This window comes from Fusarium redolens (genome assembly GCF_020744475.1).
Source record: "Fusarium redolens strain MPI-CAGE-AT-0023 chromosome Unknown BKA55scaffold_2, whole genome shotgun sequence".
Classification (NCBI taxonomy): Eukaryota; Fungi; Ascomycota; class Sordariomycetes; order Hypocreales; family Nectriaceae; genus Fusarium; species Fusarium redolens.
In genome coordinates, this window is record NW_025763665.1 from 22,231 (window position 1) to 48,510 (window position 26,280).

General features: G+C 49.4%; 12 protein-coding genes across 12 annotated transcripts; 5 read left to right on the forward strand and 7 right to left on the reverse strand.

Annotated features, from left to right (window-relative positions):
• Positions 1–41: 41 nt before the first annotated feature.
• Positions 42–1,519, reverse strand: BKA55DRAFT_552974 (ribosomal protein S3Ae). Its single transcript, XM_046191488.1, has 5 exons — positions 1,383–1,519; positions 1,237–1,321; positions 1,157–1,182; positions 585–1,086; positions 42–527 (listed from the first exon to the last, which is right to left on the reverse strand). The coding sequence occupies exons 1-5, from the start codon at positions 1,394–1,396 to the stop codon at positions 384–386; spliced, it is 771 nt and encodes a 256-aa protein (XP_046054491.1). The 5' UTR covers positions 1,397–1,519; the 3' UTR covers positions 42–383.
• Positions 1,520–2,253: 734 nt separating this feature from the next.
• BKA55DRAFT_148281 (uncharacterized protein) lies at positions 2,254–2,985 on the reverse strand. The gene is made up of 2 exons (XM_046184933.1): positions 2,524–2,985; positions 2,254–2,472 (listed from the first exon to the last, which is right to left on the reverse strand). The coding sequence occupies exons 1-2, from the start codon at positions 2,885–2,887 to the stop codon at positions 2,393–2,395; spliced, it is 444 nt and encodes a 147-aa protein (XP_046054492.1). The 5' UTR covers positions 2,888–2,985; the 3' UTR covers positions 2,254–2,392.
• A 1,781-nt stretch (positions 2,986–4,766) lies between these two features.
• Positions 4,767–8,073, reverse strand: BKA55DRAFT_148427 (GTP cyclohydrolase N terminal-domain-containing protein). Its single transcript, XM_046184934.1, has 19 exons — positions 7,485–8,073; positions 7,310–7,428; positions 7,230–7,238; positions 7,173–7,176; positions 7,052–7,117; positions 6,861–7,000; positions 6,768–6,811; positions 6,676–6,713; positions 6,557–6,626; positions 6,468–6,507; positions 6,363–6,418; positions 6,191–6,316; positions 5,985–6,140; positions 5,931–5,934; positions 5,697–5,859; positions 5,613–5,642; positions 5,470–5,555; positions 5,325–5,394; positions 4,767–5,270 (listed from the first exon to the last, which is right to left on the reverse strand). The coding sequence occupies exons 1-19, from the start codon at positions 7,775–7,777 to the stop codon at positions 5,258–5,260; spliced, it is 1,527 nt and encodes a 508-aa protein (XP_046054493.1). The 5' UTR covers positions 7,778–8,073; the 3' UTR covers positions 4,767–5,257.
• A 32-nt stretch (positions 8,074–8,105) lies between these two features.
• BKA55DRAFT_552993 (uncharacterized protein) lies at positions 8,106–8,913 on the forward strand. Its single transcript, XM_046191489.1, has one exon. The coding sequence runs from the start codon at positions 8,507–8,509 to the stop codon at positions 8,747–8,749; it is 243 nt and encodes an 80-aa protein (XP_046054494.1). The 5' UTR covers positions 8,106–8,506; the 3' UTR covers positions 8,750–8,913.
• A 215-nt stretch (positions 8,914–9,128) lies between these two features.
• BKA55DRAFT_683960 (transcription elongation factor Elf1 like-domain-containing protein) lies at positions 9,129–9,685 on the forward strand (the record flags this gene model as incomplete). The annotated part of the gene is made up of 4 exons (XM_046198569.1): positions 9,129–9,173; positions 9,257–9,395; positions 9,455–9,502; positions 9,558–9,685. The coding sequence occupies 4 exons, from the start codon at positions 9,129–9,131 to the stop codon at positions 9,683–9,685; spliced, it is 360 nt and encodes a 119-aa protein (XP_046054495.1).
• A 114-nt stretch (positions 9,686–9,799) lies between these two features.
• BKA55DRAFT_499142 (uracil phosphoribosyltransferase-domain-containing protein) lies at positions 9,800–10,758 on the reverse strand (the record flags this gene model as incomplete). Its single annotated transcript, XM_046186628.1, has 5 exons — positions 9,800–9,851; positions 9,901–9,917; positions 9,976–10,130; positions 10,193–10,551; positions 10,607–10,758. 5 exons carry the CDS (start codon positions 10,756–10,758, stop codon positions 9,800–9,802), a joined length of 735 nt encoding a protein of 244 aa, XP_046054496.1.
• Positions 10,759–11,370: 612 nt separating this feature from the next.
• BKA55DRAFT_553003 (uncharacterized protein) lies at positions 11,371–14,326 on the forward strand. Its single transcript, XM_046191490.1, has 3 exons — positions 11,371–12,574; positions 12,631–13,816; positions 13,869–14,326. The coding sequence occupies exons 1-3, from the start codon at positions 11,694–11,696 to the stop codon at positions 14,106–14,108; spliced, it is 2,307 nt and encodes a 768-aa protein (XP_046054497.1). The 5' UTR covers positions 11,371–11,693; the 3' UTR covers positions 14,109–14,326.
• Positions 14,327–14,764: 438 nt separating this feature from the next.
• On the forward strand, positions 14,765–15,745 carry BKA55DRAFT_148691 (P-loop containing nucleoside triphosphate hydrolase protein). The gene is made up of 3 exons (XM_046184935.1): positions 14,765–14,969; positions 15,057–15,325; positions 15,381–15,745. Exons 1-3 carry the CDS (start codon positions 14,918–14,920, stop codon positions 15,618–15,620), a joined length of 561 nt encoding a protein of 186 aa, XP_046054498.1. The 5' UTR covers positions 14,765–14,917; the 3' UTR covers positions 15,621–15,745.
• A 975-nt stretch (positions 15,746–16,720) lies between these two features.
• BKA55DRAFT_683964 (peptidase family C78-domain-containing protein) lies at positions 16,721–18,405 on the forward strand (the record flags this gene model as incomplete). Its single annotated transcript, XM_046198570.1, has 8 exons — positions 16,721–16,789; positions 16,859–17,299; positions 17,355–17,445; positions 17,494–17,598; positions 17,645–17,856; positions 17,910–17,941; positions 17,989–18,140; positions 18,194–18,405. 8 exons carry the CDS (start codon positions 16,721–16,723, stop codon positions 18,403–18,405), a joined length of 1,314 nt encoding a protein of 437 aa, XP_046054499.1.
• Positions 18,406–18,496: 91 nt separating this feature from the next.
• BKA55DRAFT_533489 (inosine triphosphate pyrophosphatase-like protein) lies at positions 18,497–19,317 on the reverse strand (the record flags this gene model as incomplete). Its single annotated transcript, XM_046189475.1, has 6 exons — positions 18,497–18,590; positions 18,639–18,672; positions 18,722–18,758; positions 18,809–18,953; positions 19,006–19,079; positions 19,147–19,317. The coding sequence occupies 6 exons, from the start codon at positions 19,315–19,317 to the stop codon at positions 18,497–18,499; spliced, it is 555 nt and encodes a 184-aa protein (XP_046054500.1).
• Positions 19,318–19,502: 185 nt separating this feature from the next.
• On the reverse strand, positions 19,503–20,399 carry BKA55DRAFT_553011 (AAA domain-containing protein). The gene is made up of 3 exons (XM_046191491.1): positions 20,176–20,399; positions 19,940–20,085; positions 19,503–19,856 (listed from the first exon to the last, which is right to left on the reverse strand). The coding sequence occupies exons 1-3, from the start codon at positions 20,362–20,364 to the stop codon at positions 19,661–19,663; spliced, it is 531 nt and encodes a 176-aa protein (XP_046054501.1). The 5' UTR covers positions 20,365–20,399; the 3' UTR covers positions 19,503–19,660.
• A 437-nt stretch (positions 20,400–20,836) lies between these two features.
• Positions 20,837–25,943, reverse strand: BKA55DRAFT_501356 (P-loop containing nucleoside triphosphate hydrolase protein; the record flags this gene model as incomplete). Its single annotated transcript, XM_046186825.1, has 7 exons — positions 20,837–20,997; positions 21,049–21,263; positions 21,312–21,385; positions 21,436–25,285; positions 25,339–25,528; positions 25,590–25,722; positions 25,809–25,943. The coding sequence occupies 7 exons, from the start codon at positions 25,941–25,943 to the stop codon at positions 20,837–20,839; spliced, it is 4,758 nt and encodes a 1,585-aa protein (XP_046054502.1).
• Positions 25,944–26,280: the final 337 nt, after the last annotated feature.

The following is a 26,280-nucleotide window of genomic DNA, read 5'->3' on the forward strand; positions in this document are numbered from 1 at the left end:
CCCTGAATAGATAGAGATACACTGAATATTAGAATTCATGAATACAGCACTGGACAATCTGGAGTGACACTACAATGTTGGGTAGATAGGGTATCAGCTTAGAATTCTTCTACGGCTCTCATCTCAAAACGTCCCTCACGACCAGCGTCAAGTCACCACAGCATCCAATGTCGTAACAAGCAAGTCACACGTCATAAATCATTCGCCGTGTTGACCGAACGTTTTTTTTTTACCATTCATTCAAAGGAACATGAACCCAATCCCCGGAGCTCCTCTTGTGATGCTACGCCATTTGCGATGACCGAAACAATTTGGTAGGGATGAGTTTATTAGCCGCGAGGCCCCTATTGCCTACCCCGCGCCAACCTGCCAAAAAAATCCTTTTAAACCTCCTCCAGGACACGCTCCTTGAACTCCCGCTCAACCTTCTGGCCCTGGTCATCGGTACCAGACTCGCCGTGCAGAGCCATCAAGGCACCAAGGTCGAACTTGGGGGCCTTGAGCAGCTTAACCTTTCGGATGTGGACCTGATACATGTTAGACCTACAAGTTTATTGGTGACCGAGGACAAGGATTCTACTCACGTTCTGGAGAGGGTAGATGCCCTGGGTGGACTTCTCAATCTCGCGGCCAATGACCTCGGGAATGAGCTTGGAGGTAAGCTGGGTGAGGGTGCAGCTTGAGGCCTCACGCTGGATGATGTCGGTCATCTTGCGTCGGATGGCCCGAATCTGAGAAGAGGCAGCGTAGGTGGTCTTCTTGACCTGGTTGGGTCGTCGCTTGGTGAAAGCGATGGCGAAGAGGCGGATGAGGTAGTCGTCGGTAGTCTTGACAGTGACGTTGGCCTCAATGAGGGTCTGCCACTTTCGCACCAGGGATCGGAGCTTGTCGGAGGTGAAGTCGAGGCCGTGGAAAGCAGTCAAGCAGTTCTTGCCCTGGACCTCGTCGACACGGAGGCGGACCTTGCGGAAAGAGTGGTCCTCATCCTTCTGGAGATCCGCGAGAGAGACCTCGAGGATACGGCCCTTGAGAGCGTCGTTGGCGTTCTTGAGACCGGTGGTTCGGTTCACGAGGGTCTTGCCGACACTGCAAATTTGTTAATCTCCCATGTCCCACAAACTTTTTTTTGCAGATTCGTCTCGCGGTCGTCACTCACTCTCGAACGTTGAAGGGGTTAGGGGCCTTTAAAAATCGAGTTAGCCAGAGTGTTGTTGTGCACGTTTCGAGGTGACCAACCTTGATTGAGTACCAGTCCTTTCGGGAGAAGGGGTCGACCGTCTTCTTCTTGAGGCCCTTCTTGCCCTTGGAGAGTCTCTTGTTCCTGAAATAACGCGTAAGCCCATTGTATTCATCGCAAGCTGGTCGTCGTGGGTGATGCTCACTTTCCAACCGCCATGTTTGCTGGCTTGTGTGTGAACCGTTGGAGAGATGGTACTGGTGAGAGAGTGGTTGGAGGGGCGAAATAATTTCAATCTTTGTGTGCAGCAGCTTAGGTCTAAGCGACGAATTGATCGAAAAGTCGCGGTTCAATTGTTCTTCCGGCGCTAAAGTTGTGTGGGCTTGAAAAATAATGGATCGCAGGGCAAGACCGGCCACATCACGTGCCTTCTTTGAATTTTTGCTACTAAGGGTACGTACTCGGGGCTAGCCACAGCCCAGCCAGCTAGCCACAGCCACAATGATCTCTTCTGAAGCCTGAGCTAGCCCGCGTGGACGACTCTTGTCCTACCAAGACTTTCTGCTTAGGTACGATGCTGTCATTTGAGTCTCTAGGTATTCAAGGAACCTACAGATAAAGTATGTCACCGTTTATGCTGTCTCATCACATTTGACAACCAGGATTTACTACAACTTATGAATTGTGGTATGTTTCGGGGAGATGTATATAATTTCTATCTGTTTTCTTTGTATTTTAGCAGAGCTCGTCCAACTGGATCTAAGCGTCTTGCTTTCTGTCAATGGGTCCCGAGACTCGCCCAGATTGTTCTGTTGTTGGTCCCCCTTCGCTCCACCTACTTAGAGGTGCAGCTATTCCCCATTCATCGTGTACAGCTCGATTTCAGCGTCCGCTTCTCTTCTACCAAGAAGTCTTTCACCTCTATCCACCCAGCCTAGTCCTAGGGCGCAATCAGCCAGCCACAACCTCTTTTATTCCAGACTCATATTGGTAAAGGCCGGTGTGGTTGTTGGTTGGCGATGCGTTCTGATCCCTTGGTTCCAATGGCCTCGCTGTCACTTGCTCCTCTTTGAGCCGTCAGCGAAAGCCTTTTGTATCTCGTCGCGAGTGTGGCCGTGCTGGATGAGCGACTGTTGTCGCTCTGTCATAGTCATGTCGTCTTCCTTTTTCGGTTTGAGGCCATTCGGTTCCTCTCACCCTCTTTCCCGTCACATCTCAGTCATCTGAGTCCTTGTTCATATCCTCTTGGTTGTCCCTGTTCCATTCCTCAAAGCTAGGAAAGCTAAAGTAATAACCTTGATTGATGTTAGTATTGGCTGGTATAAATATGTTGATGTGAGACATACCAGATGGTGAGTCGACCATCACGACGGACTGGCTTCCTGGACTGCTGGATGGCGAATGCTCTCGGTCATCACGGCAGATTGAGATGGGCTCGGCGTGGCGTGAGACTGGGCCTGGAGTCGAGGCTTCTGGAGATGGCGAGTAGACGGCAACACGGTTGAGAAGATCAGTTGCTCTTTGTGGTGAACCAGGGCCAGCGAATGAGCCTCTGATGGCATTTGAAGCAGTAATTGAAGGTTCCGTTGCACTAGAGCGAAGAAGTCGTGGTCTTGTGCGGTTGGAGTTTGTGTGTGAGGATGATGATGACGATGAGTCTCGCCTGTGAGCTCTCACCGCACTTCGACTGTCTCGAATGTAAGAGGCCATTGTGTATGTCAGATGTGTTGATTATTGAAGGCTGAAAGTTGTATGTGCATTAAAAGAGATATGTTGGAAAGGTGGTTTCACATTTGAGAAGAATAACAAGAAAGTGAAAAAGACTTTGGATGGACGGGAGCTGGCAGTAGCTCGAATATGTATGTACATAGAGACAAATATCAAGGCATCCACATCCACACACAACATCAACCACCTCCTCGTGTACATGTGGTAGAGCTACCACGGCTGCGGTTAGACCAAGCGGGTAAGCTAAGTAAGGTAATAAACAAGGGTGCCATTGCATTGGGGACGTGTGCGTGTGCACAGCAAGTCATCATTACAGTAACAACAAGCTTTGGAGTTGGCCGATATGGGTACCGTTCCCTCTGCTCTGTACAGGTACCATCACGATCTTTCATAGCCTCCATCCGTCAGTAAATTTCGCCGTTGTATTCGGCCATTCAGAGGTTAGAGTCTTTGATATCACGCAACGATAGGTCCTCTATTCGTGTTCAAAAAAAGGCCGCAGTCCAGGTACCAGACCAGACTCATATTCTCAGAATAGAAAGAGAGACCTTTTTCTGCTTGCCACTTGTCGGCTCATCGCTGCATTTGGTTGCCAACACCAACCCATCTTCACTCGCTGGTCTTGGTGCGTGTCTCTTGGTGTATGGCCCAGAATCCTGGTCTTGTCCCCCTGGGCCTTTTTGGCTAGGGACGCGGGCCCCGGGGACTGCAGGCGGGTTTCCCGTGCAGGCATCTGCGGGGGTCTCCAAGCCTGTAAAGCCAGTGATGACTCGCCCTGATGAGGCATTCGGCCACTCGTCTCCTCGGGCCCAGCGGAACGTGGATAGTGGGAATGGGTAGACCTAGGGCACTTCTGGCGGTAAGGCAAAATTATGGGAATACTTGTCGGAGCTACTGTCGCATTGCTACCCAACAGGTCGTCAATATGCATACCGCTTAGGAAGACGAAACGTTCTATTGTTTGTTTTCCTTGGAATGGGATCAACTCAATTGAGGATTGGCACTGCATCTGAGTGAACTCTATGTACTACATCGATCGAAAGACGCGTCCATGACAGTACCAACCCTCGCTTGGATACTGAACGAAAAGCCATCCGTTAGGCCAAGGCTCTCTAGCGTATCCGTCTCCTTTTTGAGGGTGTATAGTCGAGAGCGTTTCTGGATGGGGGCTGGATCTCTGAGGTGGGTTGGGTTACAAGCAAGCATAATGATGGGTGTGTGATGCGATGGAATTTAAAAACGGAAAATTATTCACCATGATGAGCATTCTGTTAGACAATCATTACCTTGACCATCACCTATGGATGGCCTCGTACCTGATAAACATGAATGAACCATGACCAAGATCATTGATGTACACGTTAATCACCCGGGGCAATTAATCCACCCAGTTCGGCAATAAACATGGCACAACATGGAACTGCATGGCATGGCACGGCATGGCAGCATACATAGCATGGTGATGGATCGTTGATCGTCTTCTCGGGCCGGGGTAGGCAACCTTCGGAGGTTTTCATTCAGGCTCTCAGAGTCAATTCAAGGCGAGTTATCTACTATTGTACCTAGTTATCATTAATCTCTTCCGCCGCGTGCATCGCATTTGACTGACCCCTTGCCCTTGGCTCATGCTCATGACCACAAGACGTGCTCTACACGTGTACAGACAGACAGAAGCGACTCCATTCTCACACATACAATCATACATGGGTGCCTTATCATACCGTACAAGGTTGTATCGGTGTTCGGTAAATGCTCCTTTAGTCGGATACGGTGTCGGAGTCAGAAAATATGCAATTACAACTCATTAAAACGGCCCTTGTGACTTGTGACCGCCTCACCGATTCCATTAGGAACAACCTACGGACGGGCCTCCAAAGGTGGATTCATTCATTCGGTATCCGTACTATCTTAACCATCCCCTTACTAGTAGGGTAGGCTTCCATTCCGAGTTCCACTCACTATCCGTCAGTCACTCTACATCTTCAAATCTCGCAACCTCTACATACAGTACAACCTTGCTAGCAACTCCCTCCCGGACGCGCTTAAACTCAAAAACGGATGCTCCCAACGGTCTTGTCTCACTGTCTCCAACCCATCAACTGCCTTGTATGACCTGCCACCTTGACCGGGTACCTCGTTCGGGACACTCAGCCCCAACACCACGGATGAATGGTACCGTGGCATCGTCGCCATCGTATGGATTCTGAGCAATCATCATCCTTCCCCCACGCAAAACGGCTCAGACCGACCTGCAGTAACCTGCAAACTTGGGAAGCTGCTGACGCACCCCGCGACGCTCCACGCCACGTCCCTTCTCTTGTACAGCTTGAGCCCGTATCTATCCGGTTTGGTTTAATGATCGAAACTGCCACAGTCATCAGTCTTTCTGCTCCGAACAACACAATTGGATAGTACTCACTCTTCCCATATTCTTCCCTGGACTGCCTGGAGCTCTTCGGTTGTCATACGTTTACCAGTGGTGAAGTAGCCTTCATCTCCGTTAGTTTCCGCCTTGATTATAGAGCTGGGGCCTCATCTCGTCTGCTGTCCTTCATTTCACTTACCAGCTGTAATCTTGGCGTCAATTTCGACTCTCGAGTCAGCGGGTATCAGTTCTTCTGGAAGCTCGACCCTCTCATGAATGGGGATCCTAGAACCATGTCAATCTCGCATCAAAATTAACACAACCGACTCATTATCAGCTTACCCTTGTCCGACAATCGCATCATGCTTCATGCTAAAGATATGTCAGCTGTCGATTCCTCGACGTGTTCGACTCTCAGGCGCTCACTTGCTCATGCTAAGCATCCTGTCAATCTTCTTGATGCCCAGCCAATGCAGGATATCAGGCATGAGAGCCTGGAATCGCATGTCTTTGACACCTGCAATGTTCTCGGTCCGCTTGAAATAGTCTGATGCGCGATCGGCTCCGCGTTTACGCGCGTTGTAGACCACTACCCCAGAATTAGTACCCCGGATCTACACGACGGCTGCTTCTCCGAGTCTTGAGGGATTTCATCCTTACAATACTGCAAAAATAGTTAGATTCGATTCTGTGAGTTGTGATCAGGCAACTTACCTTGGTGACCTCTCCCAAAGCTCGTCCCTCCTTTCTGAAGTAGATGACAACACCGCTGCCACCATTCTGTGCCTCTTTGACGGCTTCTTCGATACCAAAGATCAAGTAAGGACGGCAAGTGCAGATATCAGATCCGAACACGTCGCTACCGTTGCACTACAGAACACGGTGAGTTCAGGGTCGTACAGAAAGTCGGAGAACTATACCTCGTCGTGGATTCGCAGAGACAGTCGAACCGATTCATCCGACATCTTGGCTGGATCTCCGAAGCAGTACACGGTGAGACCACCAATCGGGGGAAGGAATACTTTGATGTCTCCGCGCGTGATAAGCTTGGCCGTGTTAGCAGTAAGATCTTCCAGCACAATGCTTGCTTACCTCTGGGTAGCTTCCACCTGTGTGCTCAAACAAGGAACGTCGAAGGGTGGCCTCGTCTTTGTCGTGTTAGTGGTTATACAGCTATAGTAATGGCTGTATACTTACCAATACCGAATCGCTCTGCCACACCGGGGAGGTACCAGACCTAGAGTGTGAGGTTAGACTTGCTTTGACTGCTTGCGCTGGGAGCATACTGGTTCCACGGCAAACTTGGTGACAGCCAATTCACCCTGATCATTCAGGCAAACCTTGCCATCAGGTACCCTACAAAAGTCAACTTTGTATTACGCAAAGAACGGAAGAGTGAACTCACAGCCGGCCAGCCTTGACACTCTCCGCAAGTTCAGGAAGCTAATAAGAATGTTAGCGATAACCTTTCCAATCCCCAATGTTCCATTCACCCACCTTCATATGGGCCTTGGTGATGGCAATGGTCGGTCGAATGTCGACTAATAAACCTGTCAGTAACACAATAGCAATTGGTGTCGCAATCCATACCGTTGTCCTTCTCGATGGTGTCCTTGAACAGCCAAGGGGCGAGATGTCCCCAGGGGTCCATGGCAACAATCTTCTTGTGGTCTCCCCATTGAGGGAAAGGGCCAATGTTCGCGGCCGGCTCGGTGTTGGTGAAGTCGGGACTGTGAATACGCTGTTAGTCATGGTTTATGAATTGGAGACACAAGTCATACCGGTGGTCGGCGTTCAATTCGTTGCTGGCAACGGCGAGGGCATAGTAGATCGAGTACGAACCACCACTAACGACATGTTTAGCTTGGTTTCGCTCGAAACAAACGGTGATTGAGAACTCACTGGGCTAAATAAACTCGTTAACGAATGGATACATCAGTAAAAGGGGACATAACAAACCTCCAACAGCTAAACGCAAGTTACGAAAGTCAGTAACACTAACACACACATGCATCACAGACACAGACGGACGAACGAACCATTACGACGTCGAATAGTAGAAGCAGCCCTTGAAACTACGATAGGGCCACGCTTAACAGGGTCTTGATTTCCCCAGTCCATGGGCAAAGGATTAATTCCAATCTGCTTGGGGTAAGTCCTAATTACCTTGTGTGAGCGAACGGTGTTAGTGGTTGTGTATACAGGAATCCTCACGTCAGAATAATCCGCGATGTGAATCCTTGCTGCTGGCGTTGATCGGATGAAGGAAGCGCCGGAGCTTTCAATTTGTCTCCAGAGGCCACAGGAGCTTCCACTGAAGGCGATTCACCCTCATTGCCATCCTCACGAGAACCTGGCTCAAGGATGGTGTTCTTGCCAACATCTCCACCTGATTCTTCGATCGATCTACCAGAAAGCGATTCGACCGCGTTCACTAGAAGAGCCTGCGTGCGCTGAATCTCCTGTAGAGCTTCCAGCATACTGGATTGCTGATCGTTAGACGCCATGATGATGGCAGTAGATATAAACGTGGGGTTGAGGGCGGATCTCCAGGGTAGGCTGTGTCGAATATGGGATTGAGATATGTGTTGCAGAGAAGTCGATATGATACGGTTTAAGAAGAGAAAGAGAAAGAGAGTTTACTTTTCAGAAAGAAAGGAAAAGAAAAACATGGAGAATGACCGGAACAACAGGAAGAGCGGTCGGAGAAAGCCATAGTGACACATGCCTTACAACGGGGTCGTCATGAACAGGGGGAGCTGTAGCACATCCCCAGCTCCAAGGGCTTCAGATAGTACATAAATTGTAGATATCAAGATCTGTATCACCCTAACTGTGCTGCCCTAACCTCATATGTCACCTTCCAAGGTCAGCAGATCAACGGGAGAGGCCCCTATACAATCATAACTTTCATGTATCGGGCCGCCGTAATCGGGTTAGCTACCAAGTAAATGAGAGAAGAGAGGGGAGCTCTCCCAACAAGGAGCAGTCATGATAGCCAGTGACTGACCTGCGTCTATCAGCATGGAATTGACAGTTCACGATTCGCTGATAAGAGACCACATGATAAGGCGGCACGTTCAAAGTCTCAAGCCTCAATCTCCACCAAGCTAAGCCCAAGCCCAAGCCCAAGCCAGGCCAGGGGAGCTACCCCGCCAAATCGGAGGGGAATCCCCCTGCGTTTAGTCGTCAGCGCCCAAACCAAGGTGAAGGTGAAGGTGACGGTGTAGAAGTTGATGTCAGGAGAATATGCAAGGAAGACGCTTCCGTTGTTAGCCAAGTTGTCTCTCAAGTTATTGGCTGGTTTGGTAGTTTGCTCAATGTCTCTGACTGTTTTCCCGTTTACTCAACTCCCTTTGTTTGTAAATGGTTACACCCACCACACATTGATACGACATTCAAGGACAAACAACCCTCTAAAGTCATCCATGGATGCTGGTATCAATGCTTATCCTCTTATCCTCATTCTTCTAGTCTGATAAGGATCACTTTCGCGGAATCCGGCGTTCAAGTATAGAATCACGGAGGTCGCCGGGAGGCGGGGGCGGGGCAATCGGGCTTCTCTCCCCGCTTAATGCATGCACTAGAAACACGCCTACCGTCCAACTGCCGCACTAACAGAACCCAAAACCGCTTGTTAGACAGTGAGCACGTGCAAGGCGACAAACAGAGTTTCTCTACTGATAAGATAACAAACCAAACCAAACATCCCTGACTGGCGCCTTGTTTCCTGGGACTGCCCTGGGCTGCCTAGTCCTAGTCCAAAGCTTGACATCAGCAAATTCACTATCATCTTTTTCCCCGTTTCGCGTTTCTTCTCGTTCCGGTCGCGCACGAATCGCGGAACTCAGAGACATCATGGGCAAGCGCAAGTCCTCAAGCAAGCCCATGGGGCCCAAGAAGGTCCGTCTTCCAAGCCAAGCCTTTGTCAATTCATTATCGTATTCTCTATCTTAGGGGGGGCTTTTGCGCTCACACTAATCCAGAAAGATCCTCTTCCTACCACTTTCGCATGCCTCTTCTGTAACCACGAAAACTCGGTTTCGGTCAAGCTCGACAAGAAGGCTGGTGTCGGACAACTCGACTGCCGTGTCTGTGGACAAAAGTTTCAATGCGCGGTCAACTGTACGGCTTCCACGGACTCTCTTTTGCCTCCGGCGCATCGGGTACTGACTTTGCGACAGATCTGTCTGCGGCGGTTGACGTTTACGGTGAATGGGTTGACGCAGCAGGTCAGTTTACAGTTCTACTCGAACAACTTTATCGATGATGACTAACTCCTTATAGATGCTGTCGCCAAGGAGGACAACGCGGAGCCTGGCTACACTGGCACATCTCGAGCAGGAGCTGGACGAGGTAACCGAACGGCGGTCGATGAAGACGACGACGATCACTACGGAGAGGATGACTATTAATCGTTTCTTTTATGCGCCTTGTATCAATACCAAGACTTGTTACACCCATGCCTCGACAGCCCCTTTCTTTGCGCCTACGACTCGGGATATATAACCTTTGCGATGATTCCTTCCTCAGATGGTGTAAAATCTGTCTCCAAAGTCTCCCAAGCCAGGAACGATATAACTGTTGATTGGTCAGCACGTCATGTGTCATTCGAGTTGAACTTCCATACTTCTTCTCGTCGAGACCCTAGAAATGCCCGGTTAGCCAATACGTTGCGACAGTGTGTGCAGGCGGTGTGACAAACCTCATCGATGAAAGCCGTCACGACCCTCAAGCGGGGGAACTTGGCAGAGAAGTTCTTGACGCCTTCAGGGCTTGCAATCAAGTTGAGGAACAGGATGTGCTCCTCAGGAACACCCCTGGCCTTGAGAACTTGAACCGCCATGGTAGCAGAGCCACCTGTATATCTGCGTTAGACAGATTGCGACACGAATGAAATGTAGAATGGGATATCGTCGTACCAGTAGCAAACATGGGATCCAGAAGAAGCACCCAACGGTCAGCAATATCCTCGGGCAGCTTATCGTAGAACAGCTTGGGCTGGGCCGTTTCCTCATCACGCTGGATCAAGATCTTTCCAATACGAACAGAGCGGCAGCAGTCACGGAGACCCTGTTCCATAGCCTCACCAGCTCTCATGATGGACACTCCACAGATCTTGCCCTGGAACATGAGACCGTTGTAATTTCGGCCAATGGGTGTAGTGACAGTGTGCTCAATGACAGGCAAGTGGTTGAGACCCTCCTCAACTAGCAATCGAATGATTCGGTTGGAGTAAAAGATGAAGTCTGCTCTCTCGGTCTCCTTGCTACGAATTTTCCTGGACGTTTCTCAGCTCCGAGGCATGGGATGCCCAATTAGGGAAGTGGACATACGACAGTAGGGCAATGAGCTGAGGGGTCTGCGACAGAACATGGACATTGTCTAGCTTGACGTCGACGGAGACGGTGGCACTGGGCTTCTGCTGGTGAGTGCGGTATGAGGGACCGACGGGTGTCGTGTGAGTATCTTGAGTCGTGTCCGCCATGTTAGCTGTTTGTTAGTGTTTGAAGTGTTGTAGTAAGGTCAGCGGTGATGGCGGGGTTGAAGTAAAGCTCAGATATTTCCAAGTGGGCAAGCGGAGTTCAATCGAGGGTATAACCTAGAAAGAGGTTGAAGAGCAAGATACAAAAGGTTTAGTATAAGATTGAATGAATTGAAAGGCGGAGAGAAGAGCTCGGCTTCAACTAGAGCTCTCGAGGATAAGACAGTCGGTAGCCCTGCATTGCATTGCATTGCCCGCTTGCTACGCTCAATCGTATTGGTCTCGCATATGCTTAAAACGGGGATGGAGATCGGCCGGCGGCGCCAGGACCCTACCCTACGATACTCACAAAATCGGAGGAGACCGCACTCGCTGCATGACAGTGGCATGGGCATGGATTCATGATAGCAACAGTGGAGATGAGAATGGATATGGATCCAATGTATAAAGATGGGATGAGAACAATAGAAGTGACGCATTGGAATTCATTTAACAAAAAAACTCTCTATAATTAATATATTCAATTATTCTTTGTTACTAATATCATTCGATTGAATATGTTTCTGTTTTTAGCTCTCTCCATTGACAGCCGAAATGTGACCCAAGCCTTCCAACATTTCATTGATCAACCTGCCCTGACAGTGATTCATTGTGAAAGATCTTCAATTTTATTATTCATCTATTGTGCTTGTTTCATTGAATCAGATTCTCCTATATCATCCTTTCCTTTGCATCTGCATCCGTAACAACGCGCCGCATGCCTGCTCCCTTCATTTACCAGCGTGTTGAAGCAACTTGCCACTAACGGGTGCGACTTACCTCCACAACCCCTTGTGCACCGTCATCTTATCTTATCCCTTCAACTTTCACAGACCTCATTATATGATATAAACCCACCACTCCAACCGTCGCGTTCTGCTCATAGGACTGAGCACACTATGGCGTCACGAGATAGCTCGACAACGTCAGTCCCGCGCAAGGTGGTGACGTATGGCAAACCTGTGCGCAAGCGCTTTATGCGCGACGCGATGCCATTCAAAGCCACTGAGCCGTTCACTGCGCCGAGCAGCCGCCCTGACTCTTCCGCCTCCGTCGCGAAGCCATCAAAACCGTCGCTACCGAGGTCAACATCAGAACCAACTCCAAAACACGTTGTTGAGAAGCGACCCGACGAGCCCGCTCGCGCAAAAGCCGGAGATGATGGGAAACCAAAACCACGCGATGCGACAGATTCGAGAAAACGAAAGCGCCTAGAAGCTGCGCCTTCCGAACCGATTGAAGAAGAAACAAAACTTACTGCTCCAAAACAACTCAAGTCTACGACTACACTACCAAAGCGACCTGTAGCTGGAGCCTCTGAAAATGAGAACAAAGCCAGCGCCCCTCCTCCAAAACCACCTGTTTCAAAGAAAAGTCCAAACAGCTCGAACGTTCGATCTAGACCCCTCCCCCGGAGCAAATCCGATATTCCAACCTCAAAACCCAGCTCAAGTGCTGCGCAATCAACGGCTAAGGACCGCGATGATGAATCACCGAGACCGAAGAAACGACGGCCGCGATTGATCGATGCTCTGGCTGCTCAGCGGGCAGAAAGTTCAGAGTCGGAAGATTCGGCTTCTGAAGAAGAGAAGCCCGAACAACAATTACCTCCGAACAGCGGTACAGACAGTGGAGGTGCGACTCCTTCTCAGCAATCACAAAACAACTCCCAGAATCATTCTCAAGACTCTACGATACGATCCAGAAGTCGCCCCACGGTTGCGCTCAAAAGCCGGAGAGTTAAGTATACATACGGCCAATCTCGATCCATCCTGACCGAGTCTTCCTCGAAGCTCAACGAGCCCAGCCAGGAAAAACCCATGACGGTGGAAGAAGAGCTGGATGCGCTTCTCGCTACCCCCCAGAACCCGCCAACGCTGACCCATTTGCCATGGACGATGACGATGATCTCGACGGAGACGGAGGTACTCGACCTGCTATCAAGAGCGTGCATGAGCTACGGAGAGCTGGAGCCAACAATCGCTTCGCCGATGAAATGGAGGACCTGCTTGCTCGGATAGGAACCCCTGGAAGCTCTCCATCTTCATTGAGGAGAGGCGCATTACTAGAGCTGTCCCAGAAGCTACAGAACAAGGAATTCATCGGTCAATTTCGGGATCACGCAACTCGCGATAAAGTCGCGGCAAACATCGGTCAAGAACAGGATATCATTTGCGGATTCGCCTTGTCAGCCGTTCTCGTCACGTTTCTCCATTTCAGTCCTGCAGCCCACCTCCTGCAACAGCTTGTTGATGATGGACTGGGCCAAATGCTCTCTGTCCTTTTACAGGTGCCCGAAGACATTGATGAACTTGCATCAGGGAGACTGAGGCTCGCCAAGACGACGAGAGCCTCTCTGAGCGAGGTCAAGACTACGCTCAAGAAGATGAATATTTGGCATGGCCGTCGTCCTGAGAAGCTTTCACCTCAAACTCTTGCACTTCAACTACTGAACGTCGTGTGTCAGCGAATCGATGCGATGCACTCATCAGTAGTTGTCAGGGACGTGGAGAGCGATCTTGAGGCCGTTATATCCCATTGTACGAGTACCAACCCAAGAACTGACGCAGCGACTGCTCTTGTCATATCAATACTGGAGTCGCAGTCAGGAATGTCGATGAACGACGCGAATGAAGTCACATGGATTGCGCAGCAATCGCACCAAGTGGCGCGTATTCTCGAGAACAGCGTCCAGCAATGGCCAGACAAGCTTGGGAATATCGAAGTAGCTATCCTCAAGCTCTCGATCAACATGTCCAACACGACACACGGCGCTGCTGCCTTCAGTGATGTGATCCTGTTGTCGAGTCTGTCGAAATGCATTCTCTCTGGTTTCAAATCGGCCCTGGACGCTATGAGCAACCGACGTCTGAAGGAGGAGACTTATGATGGACTCCTTCTAGTGCTTGGTATGACGATCAATATACTAGAACACTGCGCTCCCGCACGTGAGAACATCACTGGGGCGCAACTGGATGGCCTGGTGACAGTATATTTACAGAACCAGGCCCTGATGCTAGAGGTAAGGTTGCTCGTTAATGTTGACAGATCTGAAACTGATAATCATGCTCTAGGCCGACTCTGTAGAGAAATCGAAGCTGAGCGTGGCATTTGGCTACCTTTCCGTCTTGCTGGGCTACTTGTCGCTGGAAGATGCAGCCCGGCAACGACTCAAGGAGCAAGCGGGAAGCGAAGGGCTTCCGAGTCTCATTGGCTCGATCAAGGAGTTCATCGGCATGTATAGATCGGTGGACAACAAGGTGACGGAGCTGGAAGGGCTCGTCAACGAATTACAACGACTGCGACGACAATAGTTGATTATATACGGACGGACATGACTTGAGCTAGGGAGCCTTTTTGGGACAATGTTCTGAGTATGACTCTCCCTTTTACTTTGTATGATGGATTACAGCCACTTCTGGCATATTTGCTAGCGAGAGAGTGTATAGATGAGAAGGAGAATCGATACCAGGTCACTAGAATGACCATATTTGCTGATACTGAGACTCGTAATTCTGTGACACATGATCTGAGGCTCTTCTGAAATTATTCCCGGTCTGATTTAGTGCATACTTGTTAGGTTATGCATCAAGTGAAGAAGACTAACCCTGCAAGTTCGCGCGTCACTTACAGGGGAAAGGCAGCAGAGTTACGTATCTTTTTTATCTGTATGATGCAAAGGGAGGGGGAGGGGCTCCCGTTCTCGTTGGAGGAGAGCACTGAGCAGAGAAGATCCGGTGGGGGGCTGCAGTAGAGTACAATTCCTGTCCATCAGGAATGACCTTGGTTTGGCAAAGATGGGCTTTTTTTTACTGCATTCAAGACCTGTAGCATTTGACTGACGTGAGTGCGTGCACCTAAAGTTCCAGGCCCTTTATACCAAGTGCGTCCAGCTGAGCTACCACTAAAGTTACACATCATACATTCACCATCGTCATCAACAGGACTCTTTTCCTCTCTCTTTTCTTCACATCATCTATTTGCCCGCTGTTGGTCTCAGTTTCTGTGCGCCCAATTTCTACCCCTTTCGGGCGCGAATAATCAACTTGAGGTTTAACAACGAGAATACGCAGTTCGGACTCTGTTTCACTTTTGATTCATTGCCACTCAACATTGTTGCACCATGCCTTCTCCCAAGCAAAGAAAGGTCGCTATTGTCGGCAGCCGCTCAGTCGGTCAGTATCTCGATCTTTTGATCAGCTATTCAACAGATGGCGATTTAATTCGAATGCTCAATTACGTTTGCTGACGATGGATCACAGGCAAGTCGTCTCTCGCGGTGCGGTTCGTCGATGGCCACTTTGTCGACAGTTACTATCCTACGATTGAGAATACCTTCAGCAAGATGATTAAGTACAAGGGCCAAGATTACTCAACCGAAATCGTCGACACAGCGGGTCAGGATGAGTACAGTATTCTCAACTCGAAGCACTTTATCGGCATTCATGGCTACATGCTTGTCTACTCAGTATCATCACTGCCATCCTTCGAGATGGTGCAAGTCATTCGCGAGAAGATTCTCAACCACCTGGTAAGTGTGCTCGAATGCCAGAACGAGCAACTCGTAAGCTGACCAGAAACACCAGGGCACTGAGTCGGTCCCCATCTGCATCGTCGGCAACAAGAGCGACTTGCGACCCGAGCAACGACAGGTCACACCCGAAGATGGACAGAAGCTCTCCGAGAAGATACAATGCGGCTGGACCGAGGCGAGCGCGCGATACAACGAGAACGTGGGCAAGGCTTTCGAGCTCTTGATCGGGCAGATCGAGAAGTCGCAGAACCCCGGCGAGCCTCCGAGCAAGAGCAATTGTATTCTGATGTAAAGACAATTGCGAAACACTTTTACAAAGAGGCATATTATTTTGCCAGACAGTCACGATCACGATGATGACGATTCAGTCTCAGGCCGCGGGGCGACCAGACCAGGCCGGTCACAAGGTGATTGGCCTTGAATAGGGTGCCCTCTTTTGGTTAAATTCTCCGTTGCTGTCTATCAGAAAGGGCATCAAGTTGGTCTGTTTTTTCTTTCTCGTTTTGCCTGCCTTAACAACTAGAGTACATGGTTCAAATCAATGGAGGGTTGGGTTTGCTTGCTTACTATTAGAAAATTTCCGTTGTATTATCTGACTCTAACTGACTTGGTGAATGTCCTGATTCATGACCGCTTGAATGACACTTGCAAGGGTGTAGAGAGCTGCAACTACCGATACGTACCTTGTTTAGAGCCAGTTTCTAGAACAAATCCAAGGCACCAGATTCTCGGTGTCGTTGATAATTGGTTCCCAACAATTCGTGATGCCTTGTTAGTTTAGCTAGTTCTTTAATCCCTCCCTCCATGAGCGGTCTGTCTCTTGCACTGTCCATCATGTGAATGCACGATCCAGTTTGGACGGGAACTTGACTCTATACGGGTGGTCCCGCTATACAATGCAATAGGGCATCATCCGGACGCTATCTTGAGATCCGCGGTCTTTGTTGTGGTACTGACGTTGCGCCATGTGGTTGTGACTTGGCATTGATGTATTGATGTGTTTGCATTGTTAAACAAGTAAATAATGACAATTGTAGTGGATTGGTGTTGTTCAAGCTTTGGTTAAACGGTAGCATTTCTTGGGCTGGGCTGTGCCTTTCCCGTGAGTTAACTTTGAATACCTTACGCTGTGAGACCCTGGAGAGAGGTACGTGGTACGTGTACCACCATCACAGCCTCACTCAGACTGAATCACACCGCGCCCAACTCTTTCTTTGTTCTTTACTTTGATTCACTCTTTGCCACAGCCAAGAGACAACGCCAGAACAATTGCTGCACTTGGCAACTCATAGACATATAGAACTTTTTCTCTATTCTGCATTTTAAACAATTTCACATCGCTCCTAAACTCACTTTCTCATCCTCGTCTTAATTCATGAGATAATCACCACCATGTCCAACTCGGATCCTTGCCCCTTCTGCGGCTTCAAGCCAGGCCAAGGCGAATATGAACTCATTCTAGTGTGTCCACACCGATCTTTCTTACCGCTTGAGTTCAGCTGAGACTAAGACTTTCATCCCCTTGACTAGCACATAGAGCAACAGCACCCAGACGCTGACGGGACACCACTCACCACCTCCCAAGATCCTGTTCCATGCCCAGAAGGTTGCGGTGAGATCCTTCAGCTGGATGAGCTAGCTTATCATCTTGAGCTTCACGAGCTCGAGGCGCAGGATGCCACGCCTGAGCCTGAGCCTGAGCCTGAGCCTGAGCCGGAACAGACTCCCACCGTGGCTCGGAAGCCGGAGCCGTCAACTAGAGAGAGCTCGCGGATGCACAAGAAAGTCAGCACTATCCAGGCGTGGAAGGACCTCTTTTCTGGGCGTAGCTCTCATGGTCGGGAGAGTAGCAGTAGTAGGACACGACACAAGACCAAGAGAGAGGATGCTGGCATTACCAAGACTTCGAGCAGAGGCTCTTCAAGTCGCGATAAGAATGGAGAACGGGCTAAATCCAACGTTCGTCTGGGGGTGAGATATTATATGATTCTTGGTACTTATTATGTAGTGACTAACACGAGAGTAGAAGTCCGATCTTGGCAGGTTTGCGCATGAGAGAAAGATGCCTCCTTGGCTTGTAGACCTTCTGAAAGATGAAGGCCAGGTTGTCAATGATGGTGAGTCCTATCTAGTAACGTTTCTCAAGCAGCAGCTAATGACTTTAGGCGTTTTGCCTGTTCTAAGTCAGCTGCTGGAGCAAAGTCCATCAACACAGTATGCCTACCTGTGTCACCCTGCGGTACAACATGTTTCTAAATTGAGACGAGAAGGTGAGTCTACAAATGCTGTGTAATCCGAGGTGTCTGACAACAACAGGCGGTTTCTGTGGTTATCGAAACATCCAGATGCTCACTTCAAACATCATCTCAGCCCAAAGAGAAGGCTCAAATCACTTTGGACGCACGTTTCCTTCTATCTTTCAGATCCAAGATCTCATCGAGAATGCTTGGGATATGGGTATCAATGCGCAAGGAAGGGCGGAGACAGGAGGCGTTAAGGGGACGAGAAAATACATTGGTACACCAGAGGTATTTGATCGTCTTCTCAGCTCAGATGAAGTCAGTTGACTAACAAGAAACAGGCACAGGCTGTGTTTCTCAGCTTGGAGATACCGTAGGTTTACCATCACAGCAAATTAAGCAGAGAGCTAACGGTAATAGTTGCTCCGTTCAAGCATTTAAGGATCAGGAACGCGGCAAGTCGAAACAACGTCTCTTTGAAGCTATCGAAGGATACTTTCAGGGAGGTATCACAAGCGTCGAAGACCGAATTCATCATACGGAACTGCCACCGATCTACCTACAACATCCAGGTAAGTGGTTCAAAGCTGCATGCTTTAGACCTAGACACTGAACGTTAACACAGGACACTCGTTGACAATTGTCGGTTTCGAGAAGCAAATGGACGGCCAGGCGAATCTGCTGGTATTCGATCCCAGTTTCCGTGATTCTACCAAAATTCGAAACCTTGTCGGCAGAACATTTCGTCAGAAGCCCTCTTCAATTGACGGTTTCTTGCAACCATATCGTCGTGGCTCCCACTACTTTCGCAAGTACAACCAGTATGAAGTGCTCTAGTAAGTCATCCTGTCCTTGGCCGCATCTAATCATAATACTTATGAGACTCTAGCCTCACCAAGTACGCAGCTGTATCGTAATTCGCTGGAATTTACTGCTGGTCCTTGAACCAAGCCTGAAGCTTAGCCAGAGCTCGACCACGGTGGGAGATCTTGTTCTTCTCCGTCTTGTCCATCTCAGCAAATCTATGAGAGTTAGCAGAGATCATCGTTTAATCTCAGAATTTAACTTACGTCTGGCCCTCATACTCGAAGACGGCATCCCATCCTATTCACATGTTAGCATGTACTATGTGTATCCCTTTCTCAATACATACCGAAGTCGGGAGGCCCACGGGGAGGCACAATCTTGCCCTGCATCGCATGTCAGCACAGCCAGGTTAAAGGACTCGAGGATTACTTACAGGGCAACGGCCTTGGAAGAGAATGACCTTCTCGCCAGGACCAGCACAGTAACCAAAAGTGCAAACAGCCTCAGCGGACTTATCAGTGTAAGCAGCCAACAGGTTGTTCAAGCCCTGATGACCAATCGAAGTCATAAACCACTTGCTTTACAGCCATCAGCATTCATCTTCTCAAGCGTCTTCTCATCATATCTCACATGTATGCTCCAGGAAGACCGCTCAGAGCGTTATAGCACAGAGCTGTATCTTCAACCAGGACGGGGCCTTTCACCTGTACATTATTGTTAAACACATTCTTTTATTTACAGCGTTTGTAGGATAGATAGATAGTTACATACCAGATCAGCAGCTCTACGGCACTTTGACTCTGTAACCTCCTCAAGTGTGCCCTGAACCTCCTCGAGATCCACAGATTTGCTCAGAACCTCGATTTCAGGCTCAAGAATGGCCTTGACCTCGCGCAACTTGTTGGCGTTGCCGGTGATGAAGTTGACCTTGTGTGCAGCCATTTTGACGTCGCAAAGCCCCTTTAAATTCTATAGCTTTTGAAAACAGAGCAGTAGAAATGTCGCCGACTGGAGTATGACTCTGAAAAAGAGTAGCAGCTGAAGATAATCGAGCTGAACCATAGGCTCCCCACTATGAGTGTGATTGTACATGGGAAATATGCACTTAATTGGTACGAAACCACCAGTAGAACGATTCATGTCAATTCATAGCCTGCCCTAGGCTTGCATCTAAAAATCTATTTTCACCAACCGAGTCCACGCTTCAAAATATCCCAGCTAAAGACTTTTGTAGTAACCCCTGTAGCAAATTTCCATTCCTTTATAGTTGTGTTTGAAGATACGGCTATTCCTCGCTGTTGTCCTTCTTCCACTGATCAAGCCAAGCTACTATACGATCGACGTTTGTGTCCATCTCATCAGACGTGTTGCTTGTCAATTCAATGACAATCTCCTCCTCGAAAGCCTCATGGGCTTCTTGGAGGAGAACCTCCATGATTTCAGAGTCGATGTTCTCTTGCAGCTTAGACTCAGGATAGTTTCTATCAAGAGTCAGTAAATGCATGGTTCTCTGCTCAAAGCCAGAATTGAATGTCAGGTAAGAGCTTTGTAATGAGCAACGTACCTTGTTATAAGGCGATCGTAGTGTGTTGATGAATCAACCCGAAGCACGACAACCAGATCTATCCAGCTTTTTGGAAAGAGATCACAGGCGTGCCAGTCAATAATGCATCCACCAGTTTTGACATCGTCCTCAATAGCGTCTAGCAACTATAAAAAATCAGCACAAATTCTTATTACTCTCCCCAGAACTTGTTTTCATCTCGAATCTCAGTTCTGAATGATATCATATTCTCTTACCTTGTCCTCATCCACAATAAAGCTGTGAAACTCATCGCTCCAGCCCTCATGGCACTCCTTGTCCTTCACAACTTGGTTCACTGAGAGATGTCGCAGTCCAGTTCGCTCGGCGAGAGCTTCACAATGAGTCGTCTTTCCGACACCAGGCGTGCCCGTAATGATAATATTGGGTAGTTTTCGTGTGGTCATTTTGGCTGCTTGTTCGTCTGTATCTGGTTGCAGAGATTGATGGACTCTTCAATTTGGGTAACCTTCAAAAGGCTGCTATGCATAGAACTGTCATGCAACTAAAGAGGTGAAGAGATTCGATAGTTGCATCACCACTTCAACACCATCTACAATCACAGATTATCACCAACGGCACAAGAATAGTGAACAAATAACCACGATGTCGCTTCGTACTCTCATCTCTCGGACTCTCCAATACAGCCGTATCTCATCTTACAAAATAGAGTCGAGTACAAATATCCCCACCGACTTGCGGAGAGGTGAAATATGTTCCCGCTCGGTATACATGATGCCGTCCAGATACAAGGAGAATACCCTCAGATCTGTTTTTCAGTTACACGCCGCCATTAGAAAATTCGACATCAAACACCCTGAAAATGCGGCTTCTATCCCTTATGTGCGTTCGAAATGCCTAAACCAGCTTCATTATTCCCTACTGCTCTACTTCCACCTCATCAACGCCGGCAAGCTCATGATGTTGTGGCTGCCCGTCTTCGTAATCTTCGCCATCAGTATAGTCGAACTTCTCTTGCTGTGCAATGGCTTGTGCCGACACAATCTCGGCCAACCTCTTGAGGCGAGGAGTTTGAAGCCCTAAGAAGGTTAGCTTTAGGATGCTTGTAGTAAGTTGCTCGTGTTACTTACAAGAAGGAGTATAAGTCTCAAGTGCTGTGATGACTCGAGGCTCAGCAATCTCATAGGGACCACTGTCGTCCATATCGACGGCTTGAAGGAGAAGAACATCGCTCTTCTCCGTCACGCGCGAGGCAACAGCCTTCATGATCTCGCCATTGATAGGCTGCTCGTAATCGGCAACCAAGTATTGGTTGAGCAGCTTCTGGATCTGGTTTGGTGATAGCCTATAGTCATTAGTATGCGAGTTAGGCCATATGGGCATCACTACTTACATCCAGCAGATGTCCTGAATGATTTCTATGTCATTCAGGGTGGCCTTCTTGAGTTGAAGAAGCTTGGTTGCTTGCTGTGCGGTTGTTAGCTTTGTCCCTGAAATAGTGAATAGATTGAACTGACCATCAAATGCTCCAGCTGGAGAGTACCCTCGGGCATATCGTGGCTCTTGCACCACTCCTCGATACGGGTGATGTTGTAGTTGATCTGGAGACCACGCTTCCATGAGAGGAAGTTTCGTCGCATGAGCAGATCGTTGAACGCTGTCACGCCCACCAATCGCAGAAGCTCAGTAATGGTCTGCGTAATAATGGAGTCCTCCAGGTAGTAAGCCTTCATGGCACGGAAGACACTGTTCAACAAGCTGAGCAGGTTGTCCATGCTATAAGCGGGGGTTGAGTTCGATTGCAGGAGCTTGCCCAAGAATCGGCTGCTTTCGTTGGTAACGAAACCAGGGAGAGACTGGGACTCGATGATGGCGGGAATAATCATCTTATGCAACTTCTTCTTCAACACCTTCATCCAAGTGTGGTAGATGTTAAACTCCAAGCTCTCAAGATCGTGCTTGACGATCTCCAGAAGACGATCGTACTCATAATTGTCCGACTTCTGAGCCTCATACCAGTCCTCGGCGAGGAATACAAACGACAACATCTCGTGGACGTTGGACAGCCAGAAGGCGCCGGGGTTGATGGCCTCGTCGCCGTCGTGCTGCATAACCTCCTGTTGGATGGACTGCATCACGTTGGCCAAGAAACGTTCCGACTCCTTCACAAAGCCGTTGTTCCACATCTCTGATGTAACCAAGTTGATGAGATATGAAGGGAAGAGCACCTCCTTGTCCGAAGGAGGAGGAGTACTGCTGGGGGAGGGGATCTTGAGGTTTCGGATCAATCCCATTGTTACCTCCTCATTGAGGCCATCCTCGTCCGCGAGAAGCGTCTCAAGTTCCATCTCGATATTATCAACGCCAGGAAGGAAGGTCGAGCCAGAAAGGTTCTGACGATGCGCCGTGCCAGTAACAGCCATGGAAACCGGCCGAGGGTTATAAGTACCGCTAAAGCGATCAAGCTCCCGTGGTTCCGCACCGGCACTCCGACGCTTAGGCTTCTTGGACGAAACGAGGTTGATGAGACCTGAAGGCGCTGAGGCTGCAGGGGTGGTACCGTTGGCAAGCTCTCCGTTGATGGGGGCATTCCTTCGAGCCAGCTCGAGGGCATCCCGCAGAGACTCCAGCTCCTGTCTGAGACTCATGTTGTCCTTCTCGTGTTGTGTGCTTGACCTTCTTGCTGTCTCCAACTCTGAATTTGTGGCTCGCAGAGATTCCCTGAGTTCTCTCTCCTCCTCTTGCATCCTCTTGATGTTGGCCGTTGACTCGTCGAAGGCAATCTGAAGCTTCTTCATCTCGTCTTCCATAGCTTGTAGGCGGGCGACCGCAATACCTGCTTGGTTGGCTTCTGTCTGAAGCTCCTTAGTTCGGGCCTCGAGGTCGTTGTGTCGTTTCTTCCACGACTTGATCTGTCCTTCGTAATTCTCCACTTGCGAAGCCAGACCCTTGTTCTTCTCCTTCATTGAGCCCAAAGACTGTGTCAACTCAACGACCTTGTTTTCAAGCTTGTAAGAAATCTGCTTCAAGTCACGAGCCTCCTCACGAATCTTCTTATAGTCCTTTCGAGCACTTCTTCCGCGCCACAAGCTCTGGATGAGGACAACCTTGTTGCGGTATTGTCTCCAGGCTCGCAATTGTCTTCGTGATCTCCAAGAACGCTGGATCTTGAGAGCAGCATTGCCGAGACGTTCCTCCATAATGTTCTTTCGTCGAAGATATCCCTTGGCGGCAGACTCGAAGAGAACCATGTCTTTCCTGATTTGGAGATAGGCCTTGCGTTGCTTAGATCCCTTCCAGACTCGCTGAATGGTAGTAGCAGCCCTGATAGTGCGAAGCTCCTGGACCTGTTTCCTGGCCTTCCATGACCTGATAGCAGCCTGCGTCATAACGATGGCCTCACGGGCCTCAAGATAGCGTCGTCGGTAGTATTTGGCTCTCAAGTTCTTCTGGATCATGATAGCACAGTCGTTGAGTCGAGTTGTGCGGAGGTTCTCCAGGAAAGCAAGCATGCCAGCTCGGAAGAAAATCTTGGTGAGACCAAGCTGATACTTGTCCATGCCCTTGCTGCTACTTGTTCCGAGAGCCTTCTTAAGGATAGCATCGGCCATCTCGCGGATCTCCGAAGTCCACTGATCAGACTTCACAAGCATGTAGTAACGAAGGGCAAACTCTTCATATGTCCAACGAGTAGGGTAACCAGCACAACTAATGCGAACCGTCTCGAGGACACCACAAGCACGAAGCTGGCTAAGAACCATGGGTCCCTCAAACTTCCATGCCTCCTTGGCCTCATTAGGCTTGATACATCGGATGTAGTGGACATCAGTATTGTTGATGGTGCTCATAAGCTCGATAAGCGAAGACCGGAAAATACCTCCCAGAGTGGGCTTCCTGTTGACAGCCACGCCGATCTTCCTACCAGCGGCGGGCTTAACGGAGCTGGAGGATGATGAGGCGGCATCCTTTTCACGTACAGCTGAGGCAGCATCGAGAACAGTCTTCAAGAACTCGTTGCTTGTGGCACGCAGAACAGCCATGTGCTCGTCAGGGACTGTATCTCGGTTCTTCTCAATGAAGCCCTCAGATTCGTAGGTCACATCGATGGCATAATGGCAGACGGTGAAAGCAGACTTGCCGAACCTGGGCTTCTTGTAGAACTTGTGCTTGTCGGGAGTAAAGTTGTGGTGAAGCTTAGTAACAAACTGCTCATCAGAACCCATAGGAAGACGAGACTCTTCGTCAAGCAGAGACAGAATACCCATGCGACCCTCAATCAGGTCGATACAAGGCTGGTTGTCGGAGAAGTCAATGAAAGTCCAGTCGATCTCTTCCCTGAGGTATTCCTCCTGCTCCAGCTTGAAGACATGCTGGTTGAATTCCTGCTGAAGCTTTTCGTTGGCATAGTTAATACAGAACTGTTCGAAAGAGTTCTTGGCGAAATGCTCGAAACCATAAATATCCAAAACACCAATAAATGAGACAACTCTGTTCAACACTTCCTCAGCAGCCAAGCTATGGTTGATGATATCGACAAGCCAGTCGAACAAGCTTGAGTAGATGAACTTGGCAACGGAATCTCGAACAACAATGGCCTGCGCTTGGCTGAGGTTGGATGTGATCTTCTCGCCACGAGTAACGAGCTGCTTCTTGACGATCCATCGGGAGAACTCCTCGGCCTTGACACCGAGGATGGCACAAGCACGCTCCAAAGAAGGTTCGTTGGGAGCCAAAACACTGTCGTTGCGCGATGCGGTAATCTTCACGTTTCCGAGATGCAGAAGACCAGCCAACAGCTTGAAAATGTCAGCTTGCTGGGCATCTGTGACACCAATTGTTGATAGCGACTTCTTGGTAGCCTCGAACTCGGCCTTGTCGTCCACACCATCAATTGTTGGGCAGTTTCCTTGGTTCAGGTACTCGAACTCCTCAATAGGTAGGAGGTTGAGCTCCTCGCGCTGTTGCTCCGATGCACCAGCGACAAGCTGGTAGAAAATGTGGTAGTTTCGTTCCTTGAGGGGCTGGAAAACCAATCGAGAACGCTCGAGAAGATATGTCCTGATCTTGGCACCGATAATATTTGTGTGCTCGTCAAACATAATCTCAATGTACTTTCCGAATCGTGACGAGTTATCGTTTCGAGTCGTCTTGGCGTTACCGAACGCTTCCATGATAGGGTTAGTCGCAAGGATCTGCTCTTCCGTCTCGCTCATGGACTCGGCTCCTCGCTTGGAGCGTCCACCGGGGTTGTCGGGCGACTCTCTGGTAGCGAAGTATCGCATGATGTACTTGGCACTGACAGTCTTGCCAGCACCAGACTCTCCGGAGACAACTACTGTCTGGTTCTTCTTGTCACGAACCATGTCCCTGAACGACAGGTCAGTATGGAGTGGAGAACGCATGTGAAGATGCGGGCTTACATGAAGGCTTCCTCAGCAATAGCGAACAAGTGGGGAGCTTGTGTCGCTCGCTGTCTTCCAGCATAAACCTGTACCATGCCCGGAACATAGAGCGAATCGACTCGTGCGAAAGGGTTGGTGGCAATGAGGACGATACCACTGTAGGTGTAGATCTCCTTTTGCAAGTATCGTAATCGAATTGCCTGTAGAACTACAAGATATCAGCATCATTGCCTAAATTCTACGGAAAGTGATCGAGTGTTTGGACATACCAGCAGGTTCGTTAAGATGAGACAAATTTGTAAGATCGTCGCTGGCTTCGAGCATTGTCGGGTTCATCAAAGGGGGGAGAGACGGGTCGTTACCGCTCTGCAGGGCCTCCGCGGTGACCTCGACATCTTTGGTCTAGATGAGAAACATTCTGTCAGTTTCGTGATCCCAAACGGTGAGCGCCAATGGCATCATTGAACGCAGTTATGGTAAAAACTCACGTCGCCATTCTCAAGCTGGAAGGTCAGCTTGACTTTGGACCCATCAACGGTCTTGTTGATGAGCTCTGAAGCTACCCAACCCTCAGCAGTATCTGGCTGCCAGGCTCTTGTGCCAACCTCGTAGGCCGATGCCATGATGGCGATATGACCGGGCGCAAGGCCGGTATGTGAAAGAACAGGAGGTGAATGCGACTATGTCGAAGCGGTATCGGCGATTATTGTGCTAAGGGGCTGAATGGCGGTAGGACGCATACATTCGCCAGCAGCTGTTCGTAGATGAAGCAACGGGGCCTGCCGGGGAAAGATTGTGGTCGTCAAAACGCCGCTGATGACAAATGCAAAGAGGCGTTATGCGATCTTGAATCGTCAAAGTGTGCGGTCGAACGGTTGTTGGATGCTTCGCGCAAATCGTCCAACTTTTGGGTACACCGGTGCCCCGTAATCCAAAGTACGGTGGGTGAAGGTGGGTGGT